This window comes from Mytilus trossulus, chromosome 6, assembly GCF_036588685.1.
Source record: "Mytilus trossulus isolate FHL-02 chromosome 6, PNRI_Mtr1.1.1.hap1, whole genome shotgun sequence".
Classification (NCBI taxonomy): Eukaryota; Metazoa; Mollusca; class Bivalvia; order Mytilida; family Mytilidae; genus Mytilus; species Mytilus trossulus.
The window spans coordinates 33,849,444-33,869,736 of NC_086378.1; the positions used below are offsets into that span (position 1 = coordinate 33,849,444).

The window sequence follows — 20,293 nt, forward strand, 5'->3', positions numbered from 1 at the left end:
AAAATGCAGTTTGAACACTAACAAAGCGAAATAAGAAATGCAAAAACAGAAACAAATGGAATTACACATTCCCGACATGACATTGTACGGATCGGCTGAGTTTCTCTATTGTTGTATTATGTCATATTTATGTATATTTAATATAAAAAAAGAAGATGTGGTATGATTTTCATTTGGGCTGGGCACATTTGTCACATTGTCTGATTGTCGGTGTGCTTACATCGATTCCACATCTTTAATACACAAACAATAAATAAATAAAGACAGAAAGACAGAGAGAGATGCCGAAAAAAAATGGAAAAAGGAAAAGAATGGAAAGTACATATCATATATAAAAGTGTTGACGAAAGAGATACTGTTAACAAAAACTATAAATAATTATAATAATTAAAAAACACACACCTTCTCATATGAATCTAAGCATGCTCGCATCAATAACCAAGAGAGAGAAAGAAGAGAGCAGACTAGTATTAAATATAAATGCTATCAGTGGTTTTTTTTTTCCCCCGACAAACTTTTTATGATTTAACTGAGCTACTAGTGGGTTCAGAGTCAGAAATTACGACAATAAATGTTCTCATGAAGAAGACTGAAAAAGTTACTAGACTTAGTGTTATGCTATAAGAACTGTACTTAAATGGGATGCGTTAGAGAGAGAAGAAAAGAAGAATGACGGAAGAAGGGACATTTATATTTTAGACATTTTTTATTTGTTATGTAGTAGAATATATTTTTTTTAATTATGTATGGGGAATAAAGTATTACTAAGATGTACAACAATTTTAGACTCTTTTTGAAAAATATTGGTGGCCCTGAAAAGGGCCGTTGTTAAGTGAGTAATCTGATATATCCACTTTTTACTTGGCAGCTTTCTGGGTCTTCTTTGGCAGAAGTACAGCCTGGATGTTTGGTAGAACACCTCCCTGGGCAATGGTGACACCAGACAAGAGTTTGTTCAACTCTTCGTCGTTTCTGATGGCCAACTGGAGATGACGGGGAATGATTCTGCTCTTCTTGTTGTCACGAGCGGCGTTTCCTGCCAACTCCAATACTTCAGCTGCTAAGTATTCTAAGACAGCTGCGAGGTACACTGGTGCACCGGCACCAACTCTCTCGGCATAGTTTCCTTTCCTCAAAAGTCTGTGGATACGACCGACTGGGAACTGAAGTCCGGCACGGGATGACCTAGACTTTGCCTTTGCTTTTGCTTTTCCTCCTTTTCCTCGTCCTGACATTTTGTACTATTTGGTTGATCGACACTGAGTAAAGTGATACAATTTTTCTTCAAAATTTAGCTTATATACCCACTAAACGGATTGAACGATGTTTTTATTATACACCAATCAGAACGAAGCTCTCTGCGGGCAGTTAGGCTACCGAACATTCAACATGTTATGGGTGCTCTCTCCGAGGTTCGCGTTCAATAAAATCTTTCAATCCGTTTTGCCCAGTATATAAACAAATTGAAAATAATTTTTCACCATTACTTATTTGATTATCAAACCAGTAACATGCCACCCAAAGTAGGAACTAAAGGAGCCAAGAAGGCCGTCACCAAGGCAAAGACTGCCAGACCCGGCGGTGACAAGAAAAGGAGGAGGAAGAGACGTGAATCCTATGCTATCTACATCTACAAAGTCTTGAGACAAGTTCACCCCGACACCGGAGTGTCCTCAAAGGCAATGTCCATCATGAACAGCTTCGTCAACGATATCTTCGAGAGAATCGCAGCAGAGGCTTCCCGATTGGCACACTACAACAAAAGATCTACCATCACATCTCGGGAGATCCAGACCGCTGTCCGTCTTCTCTTACCCGGAGAATTGGCCAAGCACGCTGTCAGTGAAGGTACCAAAGCCGTCACTAAATACACCAGCAGCAAGTAAACAGTCTGAAGTTTATAACTTCACAAACGGCCCTTTTCAGGGCCACCAACATTTTTCAAAAAGAATTTACAATTGTTGTACATCATGTCAAACTTCTAAACAAAGCTATAAATCCCAACCCCCAGCTATAACTACTTTCAAACTATTTCAATAGTATATGGTTACTTTTCTCTTCTTTCTATCTGTATAACAAATATGTGTATTTCACTCATTCTGTAGTATTTAATTTGTCAAAACTACAAAGCGTAAATACATAAATCATGAAGAACAAAACAGTGCTTTCATTCCAATTAATAGAGTTGATAAATTTACGATTTCTTTTGCTTTTCGAGAGAGAAAAAAATATTGCGAGAATTATTTTACACGGAAACAAGAACATTACCTAATCTTAAACCACGCAAAAACTCTATAATTGAATATAACAGAATCTACAGATTTTGTGTGTAAAAGTCCGTGCATTTTGTTTTGAAATTTTCTCTCTTTATGTAGGCAAATGCACGGACTTGTTGATCTTTGAACGTATTCATAAACCTTCAGAAATATAAATTCTCAAATAAATACAAGAGTAAGAGTAAGGAAGTTAATTAAAAAGAAAGCCAGATATTTAAAAAAAAAAAGGGGGGGGGGGGGGGGGGGGGGGGGGGGTAATAGCGAGAGAGAGAGAGAGAGAGAGAGAAAATAGTTGCGGATCAGGATCAGGGAAAACAAGAAAACGGTTGAAAAATTCATGAACATTAGAGAAAAGAATAGAAGTGGGAGCAAGCTTTGATTTCAAGATTTTGTTTAAAACGATGTACAACAAATCTAAGATTCTTTTTGAAAAATGTTGGTGGCCCTGAAAAGGGCCGTTGTTGATATTAGCTGGGTGGCTGTTTAACCTCCGAATCCGTACAAGGTACGTCCTTGACGTTTCAAAGCGTAGACAACATCCATGGCAGTGACAGTCTTCCTCTTGGCGTGCTCTGTGTATGTGACAGCATCACGGATGACATTTTCCAAGAAAACTTTAAGGACACCACGGGTTTCCTCATAGATGAGTCCAGATATACGTTTTACTCCACCTCTTCTTGCTAAACGACGGATGGCTGGCTTGGTGATACCTTGGATGTTATCACGCAACACCTTCCTGTGACGCTTGGCGCCTCCTTTTCCTAGACCTTTACCTCCTTTTCCTCTGCCTGACATGTTTAACTATTTGTGGTGATTAGTTAAATAATACTTTCCGTCTAACAGCGACTCTTTATATATCACCAACGCGGCCGTAAAAGAAGTATCACACATTTTCAGTTAACTGTTGTCTGATTGGCTTACGTTGTTTTATTCCGGGAGGTAACTCTGTACTGCCTTAAACTGTGTACACTTTCAATCCACTTTTTCATTCTAGGTCTGAAAAATATAATAATTCATATCAGACAGTAAATTTTTAAGAAAAAACTATAATTGAACAGAAAAAAACTTTCAATCGGAATAAAAATGACTGCAGGAGACAAAAAAAGTTCCAAAATGTTGAAAAGTTTTCATTTTAAGATAGAAAAGTATGATAAATAAATGATAAATGAAAATCACTTTAGACAGTCAAAATTATAAAGATAATTATTTGCTTTCTCTGAACAGACATTTTTATTCAATGTCAATACACATTTCAACTTAATGGAATGGAATTTAGTTGGGGAAAAAATAAACCTCACAGACATATCTAGGAATACTGGTTATCTATTTGTCTATTTCATGTACCCAGAAATTGGATACATCACAGGATTTTACATGCTTGCAGTTTTCTACCTGTCTTTCATAACTCAACATCATCTGTCAAAGCTGTGCTTGCCATCCATCAAAGATCTGCTGCAGGTACTTCAGATCATAAATGAGAGAATGTATGAATAAAACTGTTATTGTTATTACTATTAAAGAATATTTTTTTTAGGTATTACAGTGAAGAAAAGAGATGCCCCTGACTGCGGGTAAAACTTCTTATGTGTGCATCTTCCTTTCAATTTTATTTTTAAACGCCATTCTATATTTATCCACAGTATGACGATGACAATTTCATCAGCCAATCCAATAAAAATGTTAATGCGCACACATGTACTTACTATTCTGAAGACATCTTTTAGCCAGAAAAGTTTATAATAAGTCTGAAAACTACTTTTTATCATATAAAAAAGCTTATAAGTGCAAGATATATGCTTACATGGACTTCCTACAGTGAAATTTTGTGGGGACTACTTGGACCCGTACCGAAATTATATTAATTTAAATAGAAATTTCATGATTTTGTAAACTAGCAGCAAGACAAGACTCTAAAGTGGACAAAATATATTACTACATACATGATAAAAAAATTCTTTACAATTCTGACTGAAAAAGAGCTCTAAATTTTTGATAAAAGTACCCTGTAATATCAGCTTTTCTAAAAGAAATATACAAATTTAATGATTTATACAAGATATTTAAACTCTAACTTAAAAAAAAAGGTTATATTTTGGCCAGTTGGTGGTTCTCTTTCTTTGGTCTAGACTACTGGTGTAAATAATACATCAAAAGAAGACAAGAAAAAACAAGCGAAGAAAAGAAAAGAACAGAAGTACAGATAGAAACATTCATATGTTGATCTTTTTTTATATAATGTACTATTTAATATTCTACACACAAGGACATACATGTACCATGATAAACAAACACCCCCCTTTTTTTTGTGATGAGACTTGCGTGTATATATATATCATAAAATTTATTTTTTGTCTATGTATTGCTTTGCATATAGATGGATTCAACAAGAAGAAATAAAAGAGAGAGAGAGAGAGAGAGAGAGAGAGAGATGGGGAAAAGAGGGGTTCAGCTATGTTTCTAATTTTCATGTACAACAATTTATAGATTCTTTTTGAAAAATATTGGTGGCCCTGAAAAGGGCCGTTATGTTTTGGTGAAAAAATCACACTTCTTAAGCACGTTCTCCACGGATTCTTCGGGCCAATTGGATATCCTTTGGCATGATGGTTACTCTCTTGGCGTGGATTGCGCACAAGTTGGTATCCTCGAAGAGACCGACCAAGTAGGCTTCGCTGGCTTCCTGTAGGGCCATGACGGCTGAACTCTGGAATCGGAGATCAGTTTTGAAGTCCTGGGCGATTTCACGGACTAATCTCTGGAAGGGGAGTTTCCTGATGAGGAGCTCTGTGCTCTTCTGGTATCTCCTGATTTCTCGGAGAGCGACTGTTCCTGGCCTGTATCTATGTGGTTTCTTGACTCCACCGGTTGCAGGTGCGCTCTTACGGGCGGCCTTGGTGGCAAGTTGTTTTCTTGGAGCTTTACCTCCGGTGGATTTACGTGCAGTTTGCTTTGTTCGTGCCATGATTATTAGCTCTGTGGACGATTTGCTACAGAAAGAATACTTGAAAATTTCGGTGAATGTGTTTTTGTGCTTGCCGGGAGGATTGAAATCACGGTGACGATTGGATCACCACTTACATAAAGCTGGCGTTGATTGGTCCGCATATCTTAAATCTGATTGGACTGATTTGTAAGGGACTTTGACAGTTTTCAATCCAGTTTTTACTGAAAAACTGCTCAACCCAAGCTGACAGTAAAAATGCCCCCTTTTTTCATTCAAAATTACAGTTTCTGATCATCATCCCTCATTGCTCAACAATAGTAAATTAGTGTCACGGTTTCAATATGATAAATCTGAAGAAGAAAAAAATAATAATGAAAAAAGGTCAAAATACATGCAGAAACATTAAGGAAAGGAAAGAAAAATAAAACAGGAAAAAATAAAAATAAAATGCAGTTTGAACACTAACAAAGCGAAATAAGAAATGCAAAAACAGAAACAAATGGAATTACACATTCCCGACATGACATTGTACGGATCGGCTGAGTTTCTCTATTGTTGTATTATGTCATATTTATGTATATTTAATATAAAAAAAGAAGATGTGGTATGATTTTCATTTGGGCTGGGCACATTTGTCACATTGTCTGATTGTCGGTGTGCTTACATCGATTCCACATCTTTAATACACAAACAATAAATAAATAAAGACAGAAAGACAGAGAGAGATGCCGAAAAAAAATGGAAAAAGGAAAAGAATGGAAAGTACATATCATATATAAAAGTGTTGACGAAAGAGATACTGTTAACAAAAACTATAAATAATTATAATAATTAAAAAACACACACCTTCTCATATGAATCTAAGCATGCTCGCATCAATAACCAAGAGAGAGAAAGAAGAGAGCAGACTAGTATTAAATATAAATGCTATCAGTGGTTTTTTTTTTCCCCCGACAAACTTTTTATGATTTAACTGAGCTACTAGTGGGTTCAGAGTCAGAAATTACGACAATAAATGTTCTCATGAAGAAGACTGAAAAAGTTACTAGACTTAGTGTTATGCTATAAGAACTGTACTTAAATGGGATGCGTTAGAGAGAGAAGAAAAGAAGAATGACGGAAGAAGGGACATTTATATTTTAGACATTTTTTATTTGTTATGTAGTAGAATATATTTTTTTTAATTATGTATGGGGAATAAAGTATTACTAAGATGTACAACAATTTTAGACTCTTTTTGAAAAATATTGGTGGCCCTGAAAAGGGCCGTTGTTAAGTGAGTAATCTGATATATCCACTTTTTACTTGGCAGCTTTCTGGGTCTTCTTTGGCAGAAGTACAGCCTGGATGTTTGGTAGAACACCTCCCTGGGCAATGGTGACACCAGACAAGAGTTTGTTCAACTCTTCGTCGTTTCTGATGGCCAACTGGAGATGACGGGGAATGATTCTGCTCTTCTTGTTGTCACGAGCGGCGTTTCCTGCCAACTCCAATACTTCAGCTGCTAAGTATTCTAAGACAGCTGCGAGGTACACTGGTGCACCGGCACCAACTCTCTCGGCATAGTTTCCTTTCCTCAAAAGTCTGTGGATACGACCGACTGGGAACTGAAGTCCGGCACGGGATGACCTAGACTTTGCCTTTGCTTTTGCTTTTCCTCCTTTTCCTCGTCCTGACATTTTGTACTATTTGGTTGATCGACACTGAGTAAAGTGATACAATTTTTCTTCAAAATTTAGCTTATATACCCACTAAACGGATTGAACGATGTTTTTATTATACACCAATCAGAACGAAGCTCTCTGCGGGCAGTTAGGCTACCGAACATTCAACATGTTATGGGTGCTCTCTCCGAGGTTCGCGTTCAATAAAATCTTTCAATCCGTTTTGCCCAGTATATAAACAAATTGAAAATAATTTTTCACCATTACTTATTTGATTATCAAACCAGTAACATGCCACCCAAAGTAGGAACTAAAGGAGCCAAGAAGGCCGTCACCAAGGCAAAGACTGCCAGACCCGGCGGTGACAAGAAAAGGAGGAGGAAGAGACGTGAATCCTATGCTATCTACATCTACAAAGTCTTGAGACAAGTTCACCCCGACACCGGAGTGTCCTCAAAGGCAATGTCCATCATGAACAGCTTCGTCAACGATATCTTCGAGAGAATCGCAGCAGAGGCTTCCCGATTGGCACACTACAACAAAAGATCTACCATCACATCTCGGGAGATCCAGACCGCTGTCCGTCTTCTCTTACCCGGAGAATTGGCCAAGCACGCTGTCAGTGAAGGTACCAAAGCCGTCACTAAATACACCAGCAGCAAGTAAACAGTCTGAAGTTTATAACTTCACAAACGGCCCTTTTCAGGGCCACCAACATTTTTCAAAAAGAATTTACAATTGTTGTACATCATGTCAAACTTCTAAACAAAGCTATAAATCCCAACCCCCAGCTATAACTACTTTCAAACTATTTCAATAGTATATGGTTACTTTTCTCTTCTTTCTATCTGTATAACAAATATGTGTATTTCACTCATTCTGTAGTATTTAATTTGTCAAAACTACAAAGCGTAAATACATAAATCATGAAGAACAAAACAGTGCTTTCATTCCAATTAATAGAGTTGATAAATTTACGATTTCTTTTGCTTTTCGAGAGAGAAAAAAATATTGCGAGAATTATTTTACACGGAAACAAGAACATTACCTAATCTTAAACCACGCAAAAACTCTATAATTGAATATAACAGAATCTACAGATTTTGTGTGTAAAAGTCCGTGCATTTTGTTTTGAAATTTTCTCTCTTTATGTAGGCAAATGCACGGACTTGTTGATCTTTGAACGTATTCATAAACCTTCAGAAATATAAATTCTCAAATAAATACAAGAGTAAGAGTAAGGAAGTTAATTAAAAAGAAAGCCAGATATTTAAAAAAAAAAAGGGGGGGGGGGGGGGGGGGGGGGTAATAGCGAGAGAGAGAGAGAGAGAGAGAGAAAATAGTTGCGGATCAGGATCAGGGAAAACAAGAAAACGGTTGAAAAATTCATGAACATTAGAGAAAAGAATAGAAGTGGGAGCAAGCTTTGATTTCAAGATTTTGTTTAAAACGATGTACAACAAATCTAAGATTCTTTTTGAAAAATGTTGGTGGCCCTGAAAAGGGCCGTTGTTGATATTAGCTGGGTGGCTGTTTAACCTCCGAATCCGTACAAGGTACGTCCTTGACGTTTCAAAGCGTAGACAACATCCATGGCAGTGACAGTCTTCCTCTTGGCGTGCTCTGTGTATGTGACAGCATCACGGATGACATTTTCCAAGAAAACTTTAAGGACACCACGGGTTTCCTCATAGATGAGTCCAGATATACGTTTTACTCCACCTCTTCTTGCTAAACGACGGATGGCTGGCTTGGTGATACCTTGGATGTTATCACGCAACACCTTCCTGTGACGCTTGGCGCCTCCTTTTCCTAGACCTTTACCTCCTTTTCCTCTGCCTGACATGTTTAACTATTTGTGGTGATTAGTTAAATAATACTTTCCGTCTAACAGCGACTCTTTATATATCACCAACGCGGCCGTAAAAGAAGTATCACACATTTTCAGTTAACTGTTGTCTGATTGGCTTACGTTGTTTTATTCCGGGAGGTAACTCTGTACTGCCTTAAACTGTGTACACTTTCAATCCACTTTTTCATTCTAGGTCTGAAAAATATAATAATTCATATCAGACAGTAAATTTTTAAGAAAAAACTATAATTGAACAGAAAAAAACTTTCAATCGGAATAAAAATGACTGCAGGAGACAAAAAAAGTTCCAAAATGTTGAAAAGTTTTCATTTTAAGATAGAAAAGTATGATAAATAAATGATAAATGAAAATCACTTTAGACAGTCAAAATTATAAAGATAATTATTTGCTTTCTCTGAACAGACATTTTTATTCAATGTCAATACACATTTCAACTTAATGGAATGGAATTTAGTTGGGGAAAAAATAAACCTCACAGACATATCTAGGAATACTGGTTATCTATTTGTCTATTTCATGTACCCAGAAATTGGATACATCACAGGATTTTACATGCTTGCAGTTTTCTACCTGTCTTTCATAACTCAACATCATCTGTCAAAGCTGTGCTTGCCATCCATCAAAGATCTGCTGCAGGTACTTCAGATCATAAATGAGAGAATGTATGAATAAAACTGTTATTGTTATTACTATTAAAGAATATTTTTTTTAGGTATTACAGTGAAGAAAAGAGATGCCCCTGACTGCGGGTAAAACTTCTTATGTGTGCATCTTCCTTTCAATTTTATTTTTAAACGCCATTCTATATTTATCCACAGTATGACGATGACAATTTCATCAGCCAATCCAATAAAAATGTTAATGCGCACACATGTACTTACTATTCTGAAGACATCTTTTAGCCAGAAAAGTTTATAATAAGTCTGAAAACTACTTTTTATCATATAAAAAAGCTTATAAGTGCAAGATATATGCTTACATGGACTTCCTACAGTGAAATTTTGTGGGGACTACTTGGACCCGTACCGAAATTATATTAATTTAAATAGAAATTTCATGATTTTGTAAACTAGCAGCAAGACAAGACTCTAAAGTGGACAAAATATATTACTACATACATGATAAAAAAATTCTTTACAATTCTGACTGAAAAAGAGCTCTAAATTTTTGATAAAAGTACCCTGTAATATCAGCTTTTCTAAAAGAAATATACAAATTAATGATTTATACAAGATATTTAAACTCTAACTTAAAAAAAAAGGTTATATTTTGGCCAGTTGGTGGTTCTCTTTCTTTGGTCTAGACTACTGGTGTAAATAATACATCAAAAGAAGACAAGAAAAAACAAGCGAAGAAAAGAAAAGAACAGAAGTACAGATAGAAACATTCATATGTTGATCTTTTTTTATATAATGTACTATTTAATATTCTACACACAAGGACATACATGTACCATGATAAACAAACACCCCCCTTTTTTTTGTGATGAGACTTGCGTGTATATATATATCATAAAATTTATTTTTTGTCTATGTATTGCTTTGCATATAGATGGATTCAACAAGAAGAAATAAAAGAGAGAGAGAGAGAGAGAGAGAGAGAGAGATGGGGAAAAGAGGGGTTCAGCTATGTTTCTAATTTTCATGTACAACAATTTATAGATTCTTTTTGAAAAATATTGGTGGCCCTGAAAAGGGCCGTTATGTTTTGGTGAAAAAATCACACTTCTTAAGCACGTTCTCCACGGATTCTTCGGGCCAATTGGATATCCTTTGGCATGATGGTTACTCTCTTGGCGTGGATTGCGCACAAGTTGGTATCCTCGAAGAGACCGACCAAGTAGGCTTCGCTGGCTTCCTGTAGGGCCATGACGGCTGAACTCTGGAATCGGAGATCAGTTTTGAAGTCCTGGGCGATTTCACGGACTAATCTCTGGAAGGGGAGTTTCCTGATGAGGAGCTCTGTGCTCTTCTGGTATCTCCTGATTTCTCGGAGAGCGACTGTTCCTGGCCTGTATCTATGTGGTTTCTTGACTCCACCGGTTGCAGGTGCGCTCTTACGGGCGGCCTTGGTGGCAAGTTGTTTTCTTGGAGCTTTACCTCCGGTGGATTTACGTGCAGTTTGCTTTGTTCGTGCCATGATTATTAGCTCTGTGGACGATTTGCTACAGAAAGAATACTTGAAAATTTCGGTGAATGTGTTTTTGTGCTTGCCGGGAGGATTGAAATCACGGTGACGATTGGATCACCACTTACATAAAGCTGGCGTTGATTGGTCCGCATATCTTAAATCTGATTGGACTGATTTGTAAGGGACTTTGACAGTTTTCAATCCAGTTTTTACTGAAAAACTGCTCAACCCAAGCTGACAGTAAAAATGCCCCCTTTTTTCATTCAAAATTACAGTTTCTGATCATCATCCCTCATTGCTCAACAATAGTAAATTAGTGTCACGGTTTCAATATGATAAATCTGAAGAAGAAAAAAATAATAATGAAAAAAGGTCAAAATACATGCAGAAACATTAAGGAAAGGAAAGAAAAATAAAACAGGAAAAAATAAAAATAAAATGCAGTTTGAACACTAACAAAGCGAAATAAGAAATGCAAAAACAGAAACAAATGGAATTACACATTCCCGACATGACATTGTACGGATCGGCTGAGTTTCTCTATTGTTGTATTATGTCATATTTATGTATATTTAATATAAAAAAAGAAGATGTGGTATGATTTTCATTTGGGCTGGGCACATTTGTCACATTGTCTGATTGTCGGTGTGCTTACATCGATTCCACATCTTTAATACACAAACAATAAATAAATAAAGACAGAAAGACAGAGAGAGATGCCGAAAAAAAATGGAAAAAGGAAAAGAATGGAAAGTACATATCATATATAAAAGTGTTGACGAAAGAGATACTGTTAACAAAAACTATAAATAATTATAATAATTAAAAAACACACACCTTCTCATATGAATCTAAGCATGCTCGCATCAATAACCAAGAGAGAGAAAGAAGAGAGCAGACTAGTATTAAATATAAATGCTATCAGTGGTTTTTTTTTTCCCCCGACAAACTTTTTATGATTTAACTGAGCTACTAGTGGGTTCAGAGTCAGAAATTACGACAATAAATGTTCTCATGAAGAAGACTGAAAAAGTTACTAGACTTAGTGTTATGCTATAAGAACTGTACTTAAATGGGATGCGTTAGAGAGAGAAGAAAAGAAGAATGACGGAAGAAGGGACATTTATATTTTAGACATTTTTTATTTGTTATGTAGTAGAATATATTTTTTTTAATTATGTATGGGGAATAAAGTATTACTAAGATGTACAACAATTTTAGACTCTTTTTGAAAAATATTGGTGGCCCTGAAAAGGGCCGTTGTTAAGTGAGTAATCTGATATATCCACTTTTTACTTGGCAGCTTTCTGGGTCTTCTTTGGCAGAAGTACAGCCTGGATGTTTGGTAGAACACCTCCCTGGGCAATGGTGACACCAGACAAGAGTTTGTTCAACTCTTCGTCGTTTCTGATGGCCAACTGGAGATGACGGGGAATGATTCTGCTCTTCTTGTTGTCACGAGCGGCGTTTCCTGCCAACTCCAATACTTCAGCTGCTAAGTATTCTAAGACAGCTGCGAGGTACACTGGTGCACCGGCACCAACTCTCTCGGCATAGTTTCCTTTCCTCAAAAGTCTGTGGATACGACCGACTGGGAACTGAAGTCCGGCACGGGATGACCTAGACTTTGCCTTTGCTTTTGCTTTTCCTCCTTTTCCTCGTCCTGACATTTTGTACTATTTGGTTGATCGACACTGAGTAAAGTGATACAATTTTTCTTCAAAATTTAGCTTATATACCCACTAAACGGATTGAACGATGTTTTTATTATACACCAATCAGAACGAAGCTCTCTGCGGGCAGTTAGGCTACCGAACATTCAACATGTTATGGGTGCTCTCTCCGAGGTTCGCGTTCAATAAAATCTTTCAATCCGTTTTGCCCAGTATATAAACAAATTGAAAATAATTTTTCACCATTACTTATTTGATTATCAAACCAGTAACATGCCACCCAAAGTAGGAACTAAAGGAGCCAAGAAGGCCGTCACCAAGGCAAAGACTGCCAGACCCGGCGGTGACAAGAAAAGGAGGAGGAAGAGACGTGAATCCTATGCTATCTACATCTACAAAGTCTTGAGACAAGTTCACCCCGACACCGGAGTGTCCTCAAAGGCAATGTCCATCATGAACAGCTTCGTCAACGATATCTTCGAGAGAATCGCAGCAGAGGCTTCCCGATTGGCACACTACAACAAAAGATCTACCATCACATCTCGGGAGATCCAGACCGCTGTCCGTCTTCTCTTACCCGGAGAATTGGCCAAGCACGCTGTCAGTGAAGGTACCAAAGCCGTCACTAAATACACCAGCAGCAAGTAAACAGTCTGAAGTTTATAACTTCACAAACGGCCCTTTTCAGGGCCACCAACATTTTTCAAAAAGAATTTACAATTGTTGTACATCATGTCAAACTTCTAAACAAAGCTATAAATCCCAACCCCCAGCTATAACTACTTTCAAACTATTTCAATAGTATATGGTTACTTTTCTCTTCTTTCTATCTGTATAACAAATATGTGTATTTCACTCATTCTGTAGTATTTAATTTGTCAAAACTACAAAGCGTAAATACATAAATCATGAAGAACAAAACAGTGCTTTCATTCCAATTAATAGAGTTGATAAATTTACGATTTCTTTTGCTTTTCGAGAGAGAAAAAAATATTGCGAGAATTATTTTACACGGAAACAAGAACATTACCTAATCTTAAACCACGCAAAAACTCTATAATTGAATATAACAGAATCTACAGATTTTGTGTGTAAAAGTCCGTGCATTTTGTTTTGAAATTTTCTCTCTTTATGTAGGCAAATGCACGGACTTGTTGATCTTTGAACGTATTCATAAACCTTCAGAAATATAAATTCTCAAATAAATACAAGAGTAAGAGTAAGGAAGTTAATTAAAAAGAAAGCCAGATATTTAAAAAAAAAAAGGGGGGGGGGGGGGGGGGGGGGGGTAATAGCGAGAGAGAGAGAGAGAGAGAGAGAAAATAGTTGCGGATCAGGATCAGGGAAAACAAGAAAACGGTTGAAAAATTCATGAACATTAGAGAAAAGAATAGAAGTGGGAGCAAGCTTTGATTTCAAGATTTTGTTTAAAACGATGTACAACAAATCTAAGATTCTTTTTGAAAAATGTTGGTGGCCCTGAAAAGGGCCGTTGTTGATATTAGCTGGGTGGCTGTTTAACCTCCGAATCCGTACAAGGTACGTCCTTGACGTTTCAAAGCGTAGACAACATCCATGGCAGTGACAGTCTTCCTCTTGGCGTGCTCTGTGTATGTGACAGCATCACGGATGACATTTTCCAAGAAAACTTTAAGGACACCACGGGTTTCCTCATAGATGAGTCCAGATATACGTTTTACTCCACCTCTTCTTGCTAAACGACGGATGGCTGGCTTGGTGATACCTTGGATGTTATCACGCAACACCTTCCTGTGACGCTTGGCGCCTCCTTTTCCTAGACCTTTACCTCCTTTTCCTCTGCCTGACATGTTTAACTATTTGTGGTGATTAGTTAAATAATACTTTCCGTCTAACAGCGACTCTTTATATATCACCAACGCGGCCGTAAAAGAAGTATCACACATTTTCAGTTAACTGTTGTCTGATTGGCTTACGTTGTTTTATTCCGGGAGGTAACTCTGTACTGCCTTAAACTGTGTACACTTTCAATCCACTTTTTCATTCTAGGTCTGAAAAATATAATAATTCATATCAGACAGTAAATTTTTAAGAAAAAACTATAATTGAACAGAAAAAAACTTTCAATCGGAATAAAAATGACTGCAGGAGACAAAAAAAGTTCCAAAATGTTGAAAAGTTTTCATTTTAAGATAGAAAAGTATGATAAATAAATGATAAATGAAAATCACTTTAGACAGTCAAAATTATAAAGATAATTATTTGCTTTCTCTGAACAGACATTTTTATTCAATGTCAATACACATTTCAACTTAATGGAATGGAATTTAGTTGGGGAAAAAATAAACCTCACAGACATATCTAGGAATACTGGTTATCTATTTGTCTATTTCATGTACCCAGAAATTGGATACATCACAGGATTTTACATGCTTGCAGTTTTCTACCTGTCTTTCATAACTCAACATCATCTGTCAAAGCTGTGCTTGCCATCCATCAAAGATCTGCTGCAGGTACTTCAGATCATAAATGAGAGAATGTATGAATAAAACTGTTATTGTTATTACTATTAAAGAATATTTTTTTTAGGTATTACAGTGAAGAAAAGAGATGCCCCTGACTGCGGGTAAAACTTCTTATGTGTGCATCTTCCTTTCAATTTTATTTTTAAACGCCATTCTATATTTATCCACAGTATGACGATGACAATTTCATCAGCCAATCCAATAAAAATGTTAATGCGCACACATGTACTTACTATTCTGAAGACATCTTTTAGCCAGAAAAGTTTATAATAAGTCTGAAAACTACTTTTTATCATATAAAAAAGCTTATAAGTGCAAGATATATGCTTACATGGACTTCCTACAGTGAAATTTTGTGGGGACTACTTGGACCCGTACCGAAATTATATTAATTTAAATAGAAATTTCATGATTTTGTAAACTAGCAGCAAGACAAGACTCTAAAGTGGACAAAATATATTACTACATACATGATAAAAAAATTCTTTACAATTCTGACTGAAAAAGAGCTCTAAATTTTTGATAAAAGTACCCTGTAATATCAGCTTTTCTAAAAGAAATATACAAATTAATGATTTATACAAGATATTTAAACTCTAACTTAAAAAAAAAGGTTATATTTTGGCCAGTTGGTGGTTCTCTTTCTTTGGTCTAGACTACTGGTGTAAATAATACATCAAAAGAAGACAAGAAAAAACAAGCGAAGAAAAGAAAAGAACAGAAGTACAGATAGAAACATTCATATGTTGATCTTTTTTTATATAATGTACTATTTAATATTCTACACACAAGGACATACATGTACCATGATAAACAAACACCCCCCTTTTTTTTGTGATGAGACTTGCGTGTATATATATATCATAAAATTTATTTTTTGTCTATGTATTGCTTTGCATATAGATGGATTCAACAAGAAGAAATAAAAGAGAGAGAGAGAGAGAGAGAGAGAGAGAGAGATGGGGAAAAGAGGGGTTCAGCTATGTTTCTAATTTTCATGTACAACAATTTATAGATTCTTTTTGAAAAATATTGGTGGCCCTGAAAAGGGCCGTTATGTTTTGGTGAAAAAATCACACTTCTTAAGCACGTTCTCCACGGATTCTTCGGGCCAATTGGATATCCTTTGGCATGATGGTTACTCTCTTGGCGTGGATTGCGCACAAGTTGGTATCCTCGAAGAGACCGACCAAGTAGGCTTCGCTGGCTTCCTGTAGGGCCATGACGGCTGAACTCTGGAATCGGAGATCAGTTTTGAAGTCCTGGGCGATTTCACGGACTAATCTCTGGAAGGGGAGTTTCCTGATGAGGAGCTCTGTGCTCTTCTGGTATCTCCTGATTTCTCGGAGAGCGACTGTTCCTGGCCTGTATCTATGTGGTTTCTTGACTCCACCGGTTGCAGGTGCGCTCTTACGGGCGGCCTTGGTGGCAAGTTGTTTTCTTGGAGCTTTACCTCCGGTGGATTTACGTGCAGTTTGCTTTGTTCGTGCCATGATTATTAGCTCTGTGGACGATTTGCTACAGAAAGAATACTTGAAAATTTCGGTGAATGTGTTTTTGTGCTTGCCGGGAGGATTGAAATCACGGTGACGATTGGATCACCACTTACATAAAGCTGGCGTTGATTGGTCCGCATATCTTAAATCTGATTGGACTGATTTGTAAGGGACTTTGACAGTTTTCAATCCAGTTTTTACTGAAAAACTGCTCAACCCAAGCTGACAGTAAAAATGCCCCCTTTTTTCATTCAAAATTACAGTTTCTGATCATCATCCCTCATTGCTCAACAATAGTAAATTAGTGTCACGGTTTCAATATGATAAATCTGAAGAAGAAAAAAATAATAATGAAAAAAGGTCAAAATACATGCAGAAACATTAAGGAAAGGAAAGAAAAATAAAACAGGAAAAAATAAAAATAAAATGCAGTTTGAACACTAACAAAGCGAAATAAGAAATGCAAAAACAGAAACAAATGGAATTACACATTCCCGACATGACATTGTACGGATCGGCTGAGTTTCTCTATTGTTGTATTATGTCATATTTATGTATATTTAATATAAAAAAAGAAGATGTGGTATGATTTTCATTTGGGCTGGGCACATTTGTCACATTGTCTGATTGTCGGTGTGCTTACATCGATTCCACATCTTTAATACACAAACAATAAATAAATAAAGACAGAAAGACAGAGAGAGATGCCGAAAAAAAATGGAAAAAGGAAAAGAATGGAAAGTACATATCATATATAAAAGTGTTGACGAAAGAGATACTGTTAACAAAAACTATAAATAATTATAATAATTAAAAAACACACACCTTCTCATATGAATCTAAGCATGCTCGCATCAATAACCAAGAGAGAGAAAGAAGAGAGCAGACTAGTATTAAATATAAATGCTATCAGTGGTTTTTTTTTTCCCCCGACAAACTTTTTATGATTTAACTGAGCTACTAGTGGGTTCAGAGTCAGAAATTACGACAATAAATGTTCTCATGAAGAAGACTGAAAAAGTTACTAGACTTAGTGTTATGCTATAAGAACTGTACTTAAATGGGATGCGTTAGAGAGAGAAGAAAAGAAGAATGACGGAAGAAGGGACATTTATATTTTAGACATTTTTTATTTGTTATGTAGTAGAATATATTTTTTTTAATTATGTATGGGGAATAAAGTATTACTAAGATGTACAACAATTTTAGACTCTTTTTGAAAAATATTGGTGGCCCTGAAAAGGGCCGTTGTTAAGTGAGTAATCTGATATATCCACTTTTTACTTGGCAGCTTTCTGGGTCTTCTTTGGCAGAAGTACAGCCTGGATGTTTGGTAGAACACCTCCCTGGGCAATGGTGACACCAGACAAGAGTTTGTTCAACTCTTCGTCGTTTCTGATGGCCAACTGGAGATGACGGGGAATGATTCTGCTCTTCTTGTTGTCACGAGCGGCGTTTCCTGCCAACTCCAATACTTCAGCTGCTAAGTATTCTAAGACAGCTGCGAGGTACACTGGTGCACCGGCACCAACTCTCTCGGCATAGTTTCCTTTCCTCAAAAGTCTGTGGATACGACCGACTGGGAACTGAAGTCCGGCACGGGATGACCTAGACTTTGCCTTTGCTTTTGCTTTTCCTCCTTTTCCTCGTCCTGACATTTTGTACTATTTGGTTGATCGACACTGAGTAAAGTGATACAATTTTTCTTCAAAATTTAGCTTATATACCCACTAAACGGATTGAACGATGTTTTTATTATACACCAATCAGAACGAAGCTCTCTGCGGGCAGTTAGGCTACCGAACATTCAACATGTTATGGGTGCTCTCTCCGAGGTTCGCGTTCAATAAAATCTTTCAATCCGTTTTGCCCAGTATATAAACAAATTGAAAATAATTTTTCACCATTACTTATTTGATTATCAAACCAGTAACATGCCACCCAAAGTAGGAACTAAAGGAGCCAAGAAGGCCGTCACCAAGGCAAAGACTGCCAGACCCGGCGGTGACAAGAAAAGGAGGAGGAAGAGACGTGAATCCTATGCTATCTACATCTACAAAGTCTTGAGACAAGTTCACCCCGACACCGGAGTGTCCTCAAAGGCAATGTCCATCATGAACAGCTTCGTCAACGATATCTTCGAGAGAATCGCAGCAGAGGCTTCCCGATTGGCACACTACAACAAAAGATCTACCATCACATCTCGGGAGATCCAGACCGCTGTCCGTCTTCTCTTACCCGGAGAATTGGCCAAGCACGCTGTCAGTGAAGGTACCAAAGCCGTCACTAAATACACCAGCAGCAAGTAAACAGTCTGAAGTTTATAACTTCACAAACGGCCCTTTTCAGGGCCACCAACATTTTTCAAAAAGAATTTACAATTGTTGTACATCATGTCAAACTTCTAAACAAAGCTATAAATCCCAACCCCCAGCTATAACTACTTTCAAACTATTTCAATAGTATATGGTTACTTTTCTCTTCTTTCTATCTGTATAACAAATATGTGTATTTCACTCATTCTGTAGTATTTAATTTGTCAAAACTACAAAGCGTAAATACATAAATCATGAAGAACAAAACAGTGCTTTCATTCCAATTAATAGAGTTGATAAATTTACGATTTCTTTTGCTTTTCGAGAGAGAAAAAAATATTGCGAGAATTATTTTACACGGAAACAAGAACATTACCTAATCTTAAACCACGCAAAAACTCTATAATTGAATATAACAGAATCTACAGATTTTGTGTGTAAAAGTCCGTGCATTTTGTTTTGAAATTTTCTCTCTTTATGTAGGCAAATGCACGGACTTGTTGATCTTTGAACGTATTCATAAACCTTCAGAAATATAAATTCTCAAATAAATACAAGAGTAAGAGTAAGGAAGTTAATTAAAAAGAAAGCCAGATATTTAAAAAAAAAAAGGGGGGGGGGGGGGGGGGGGGGGGTAATAGCGAGAGAGAGAGAGAGAGAGAGAGAAAATAGTTGCGGATCAGGATCAGGGAAAACAAGAAAACGGTTGAAAAATTCATGAACATTAGAGAAAAGAATAGAAGTGGGAGCAAGCTTTGATTTCAAGATTTTGTTTAAAACGATGTACAACAAATCTAAGATTCTTTTTGAAAAATGTTGGTGGCCCTGAAAAGGGCCGTTGTTGATATTAGCTGGGTGGCTGTTTAACCTCCGAATCCGTACAAGGTACGTCCTTGACGTTTCAAAGCGTAGACAACATCCATGGCAGTGACAGTCTTCCTCTTGGCGTGCTCTGTGTATGTGACAGCATCACGGATGACATTTTCCAAGAAAACTTTAAGGACACCACGGGTTTCCTCATAGATGAGTCCAGATATACGTTTTACTCCACCTCTTCTTGCTAAACGACGGATGGCTGGCTTGGTGATACCTTGGATGTTATCACGCAACACCTTCCTGTGACGCTTGGCGCCTCCTTTTCCTAGACCTTTACCTCCTTTTCCTCTGCCTGACATGTTTAACTATTTGTGGTGATTAGTTAAATAATACTTTCCGTCTAACAGCGACTCTTTATATATCACCAACGCGGCCGTAAAAGAAGTATCACACATTTTCAGTTAACTGTTGTCTGATTGGCTTACGTTGTTTTATTCCGGGAGGTAACTCTGTACTGCCTTAAACTGTGTACACTTTCAATCCACTTTTTCATTCTAGGTCTGAAAAATATAATAATTCATATCAGACAGTAAATTTTTAAG

At 36.9% G+C, this 20,293-nt stretch overlaps 9 protein-coding genes across 9 annotated transcripts; 2 read left to right on the plus strand and 7 right to left on the minus strand.

The window, feature by feature from the left end:
• Positions 1 to 571: 571 nt before the first annotated feature.
• LOC134721180 (histone H2A) lies at positions 572 to 1,235 on the minus strand. Its single transcript, XM_063583986.1, has one exon. It carries the CDS (start codon positions 1,233 to 1,235, stop codon positions 858 to 860), a length of 378 nt encoding a protein of 125 aa, XP_063440056.1. The 3' UTR covers positions 572 to 857.
• Positions 1,236 to 6,235: 5,000 nt separating this feature from the next.
• On the minus strand, positions 6,236 to 6,899 carry LOC134723359 (histone H2A). Its single transcript, XM_063586977.1, has one exon. It carries the CDS (start codon positions 6,897 to 6,899, stop codon positions 6,522 to 6,524), a length of 378 nt encoding a protein of 125 aa, XP_063443047.1. The 3' UTR covers positions 6,236 to 6,521.
• Positions 6,900 to 7,175: 276 nt separating this feature from the next.
• On the plus strand, positions 7,176 to 7,550 carry LOC134722562 (histone H2B-like). Its single transcript, XM_063586185.1, has one exon. It carries the CDS (start codon positions 7,176 to 7,178, stop codon positions 7,548 to 7,550), a length of 375 nt encoding a protein of 124 aa, XP_063442255.1.
• An 868-nt stretch (positions 7,551 to 8,418) lies between these two features.
• On the minus strand, positions 8,419 to 8,730 carry LOC134722563 (histone H4). The gene has a single exon (XM_063586186.1). It carries the CDS (start codon positions 8,728 to 8,730, stop codon positions 8,419 to 8,421), a length of 312 nt encoding a protein of 103 aa, XP_063442256.1.
• A 1,755-nt stretch (positions 8,731 to 10,485) lies between these two features.
• LOC134722564 (uncharacterized) lies at positions 10,486 to 16,557 on the minus strand. The gene is made up of 4 exons (XM_063586187.1): positions 16,155 to 16,557; positions 14,083 to 14,382; positions 12,184 to 12,550; positions 10,486 to 10,921 (listed from the first exon to the last, which is right to left on the minus strand). Exons 1-4 carry the CDS (start codon positions 16,555 to 16,557, stop codon positions 10,486 to 10,488), a joined length of 1,506 nt encoding a protein of 501 aa, XP_063442257.1.
• LOC134721181 (histone H2A) lies at positions 11,894 to 12,557 on the minus strand. Its single transcript, XM_063583987.1, has one exon. The coding sequence runs from the start codon at positions 12,555 to 12,557 to the stop codon at positions 12,180 to 12,182; it is 378 nt and encodes a 125-aa protein (XP_063440057.1). The 3' UTR covers positions 11,894 to 12,179.
• Positions 16,558 to 17,554: 997 nt separating the features above from the next.
• LOC134723360 (histone H2A) lies at positions 17,555 to 18,218 on the minus strand. Its single transcript, XM_063586978.1, has one exon. It carries the CDS (start codon positions 18,216 to 18,218, stop codon positions 17,841 to 17,843), a length of 378 nt encoding a protein of 125 aa, XP_063443048.1. The 3' UTR covers positions 17,555 to 17,840.
• A 276-nt stretch (positions 18,219 to 18,494) lies between these two features.
• On the plus strand, positions 18,495 to 18,869 carry LOC134722566 (histone H2B-like). The gene has a single exon (XM_063586188.1). It carries the CDS (start codon positions 18,495 to 18,497, stop codon positions 18,867 to 18,869), a length of 375 nt encoding a protein of 124 aa, XP_063442258.1.
• An 869-nt stretch (positions 18,870 to 19,738) lies between these two features.
• LOC134722567 (histone H4) lies at positions 19,739 to 20,050 on the minus strand. The gene has a single exon (XM_063586189.1). It carries the CDS (start codon positions 20,048 to 20,050, stop codon positions 19,739 to 19,741), a length of 312 nt encoding a protein of 103 aa, XP_063442259.1.
• Positions 20,051 to 20,293: the final 243 nt, after the last annotated feature.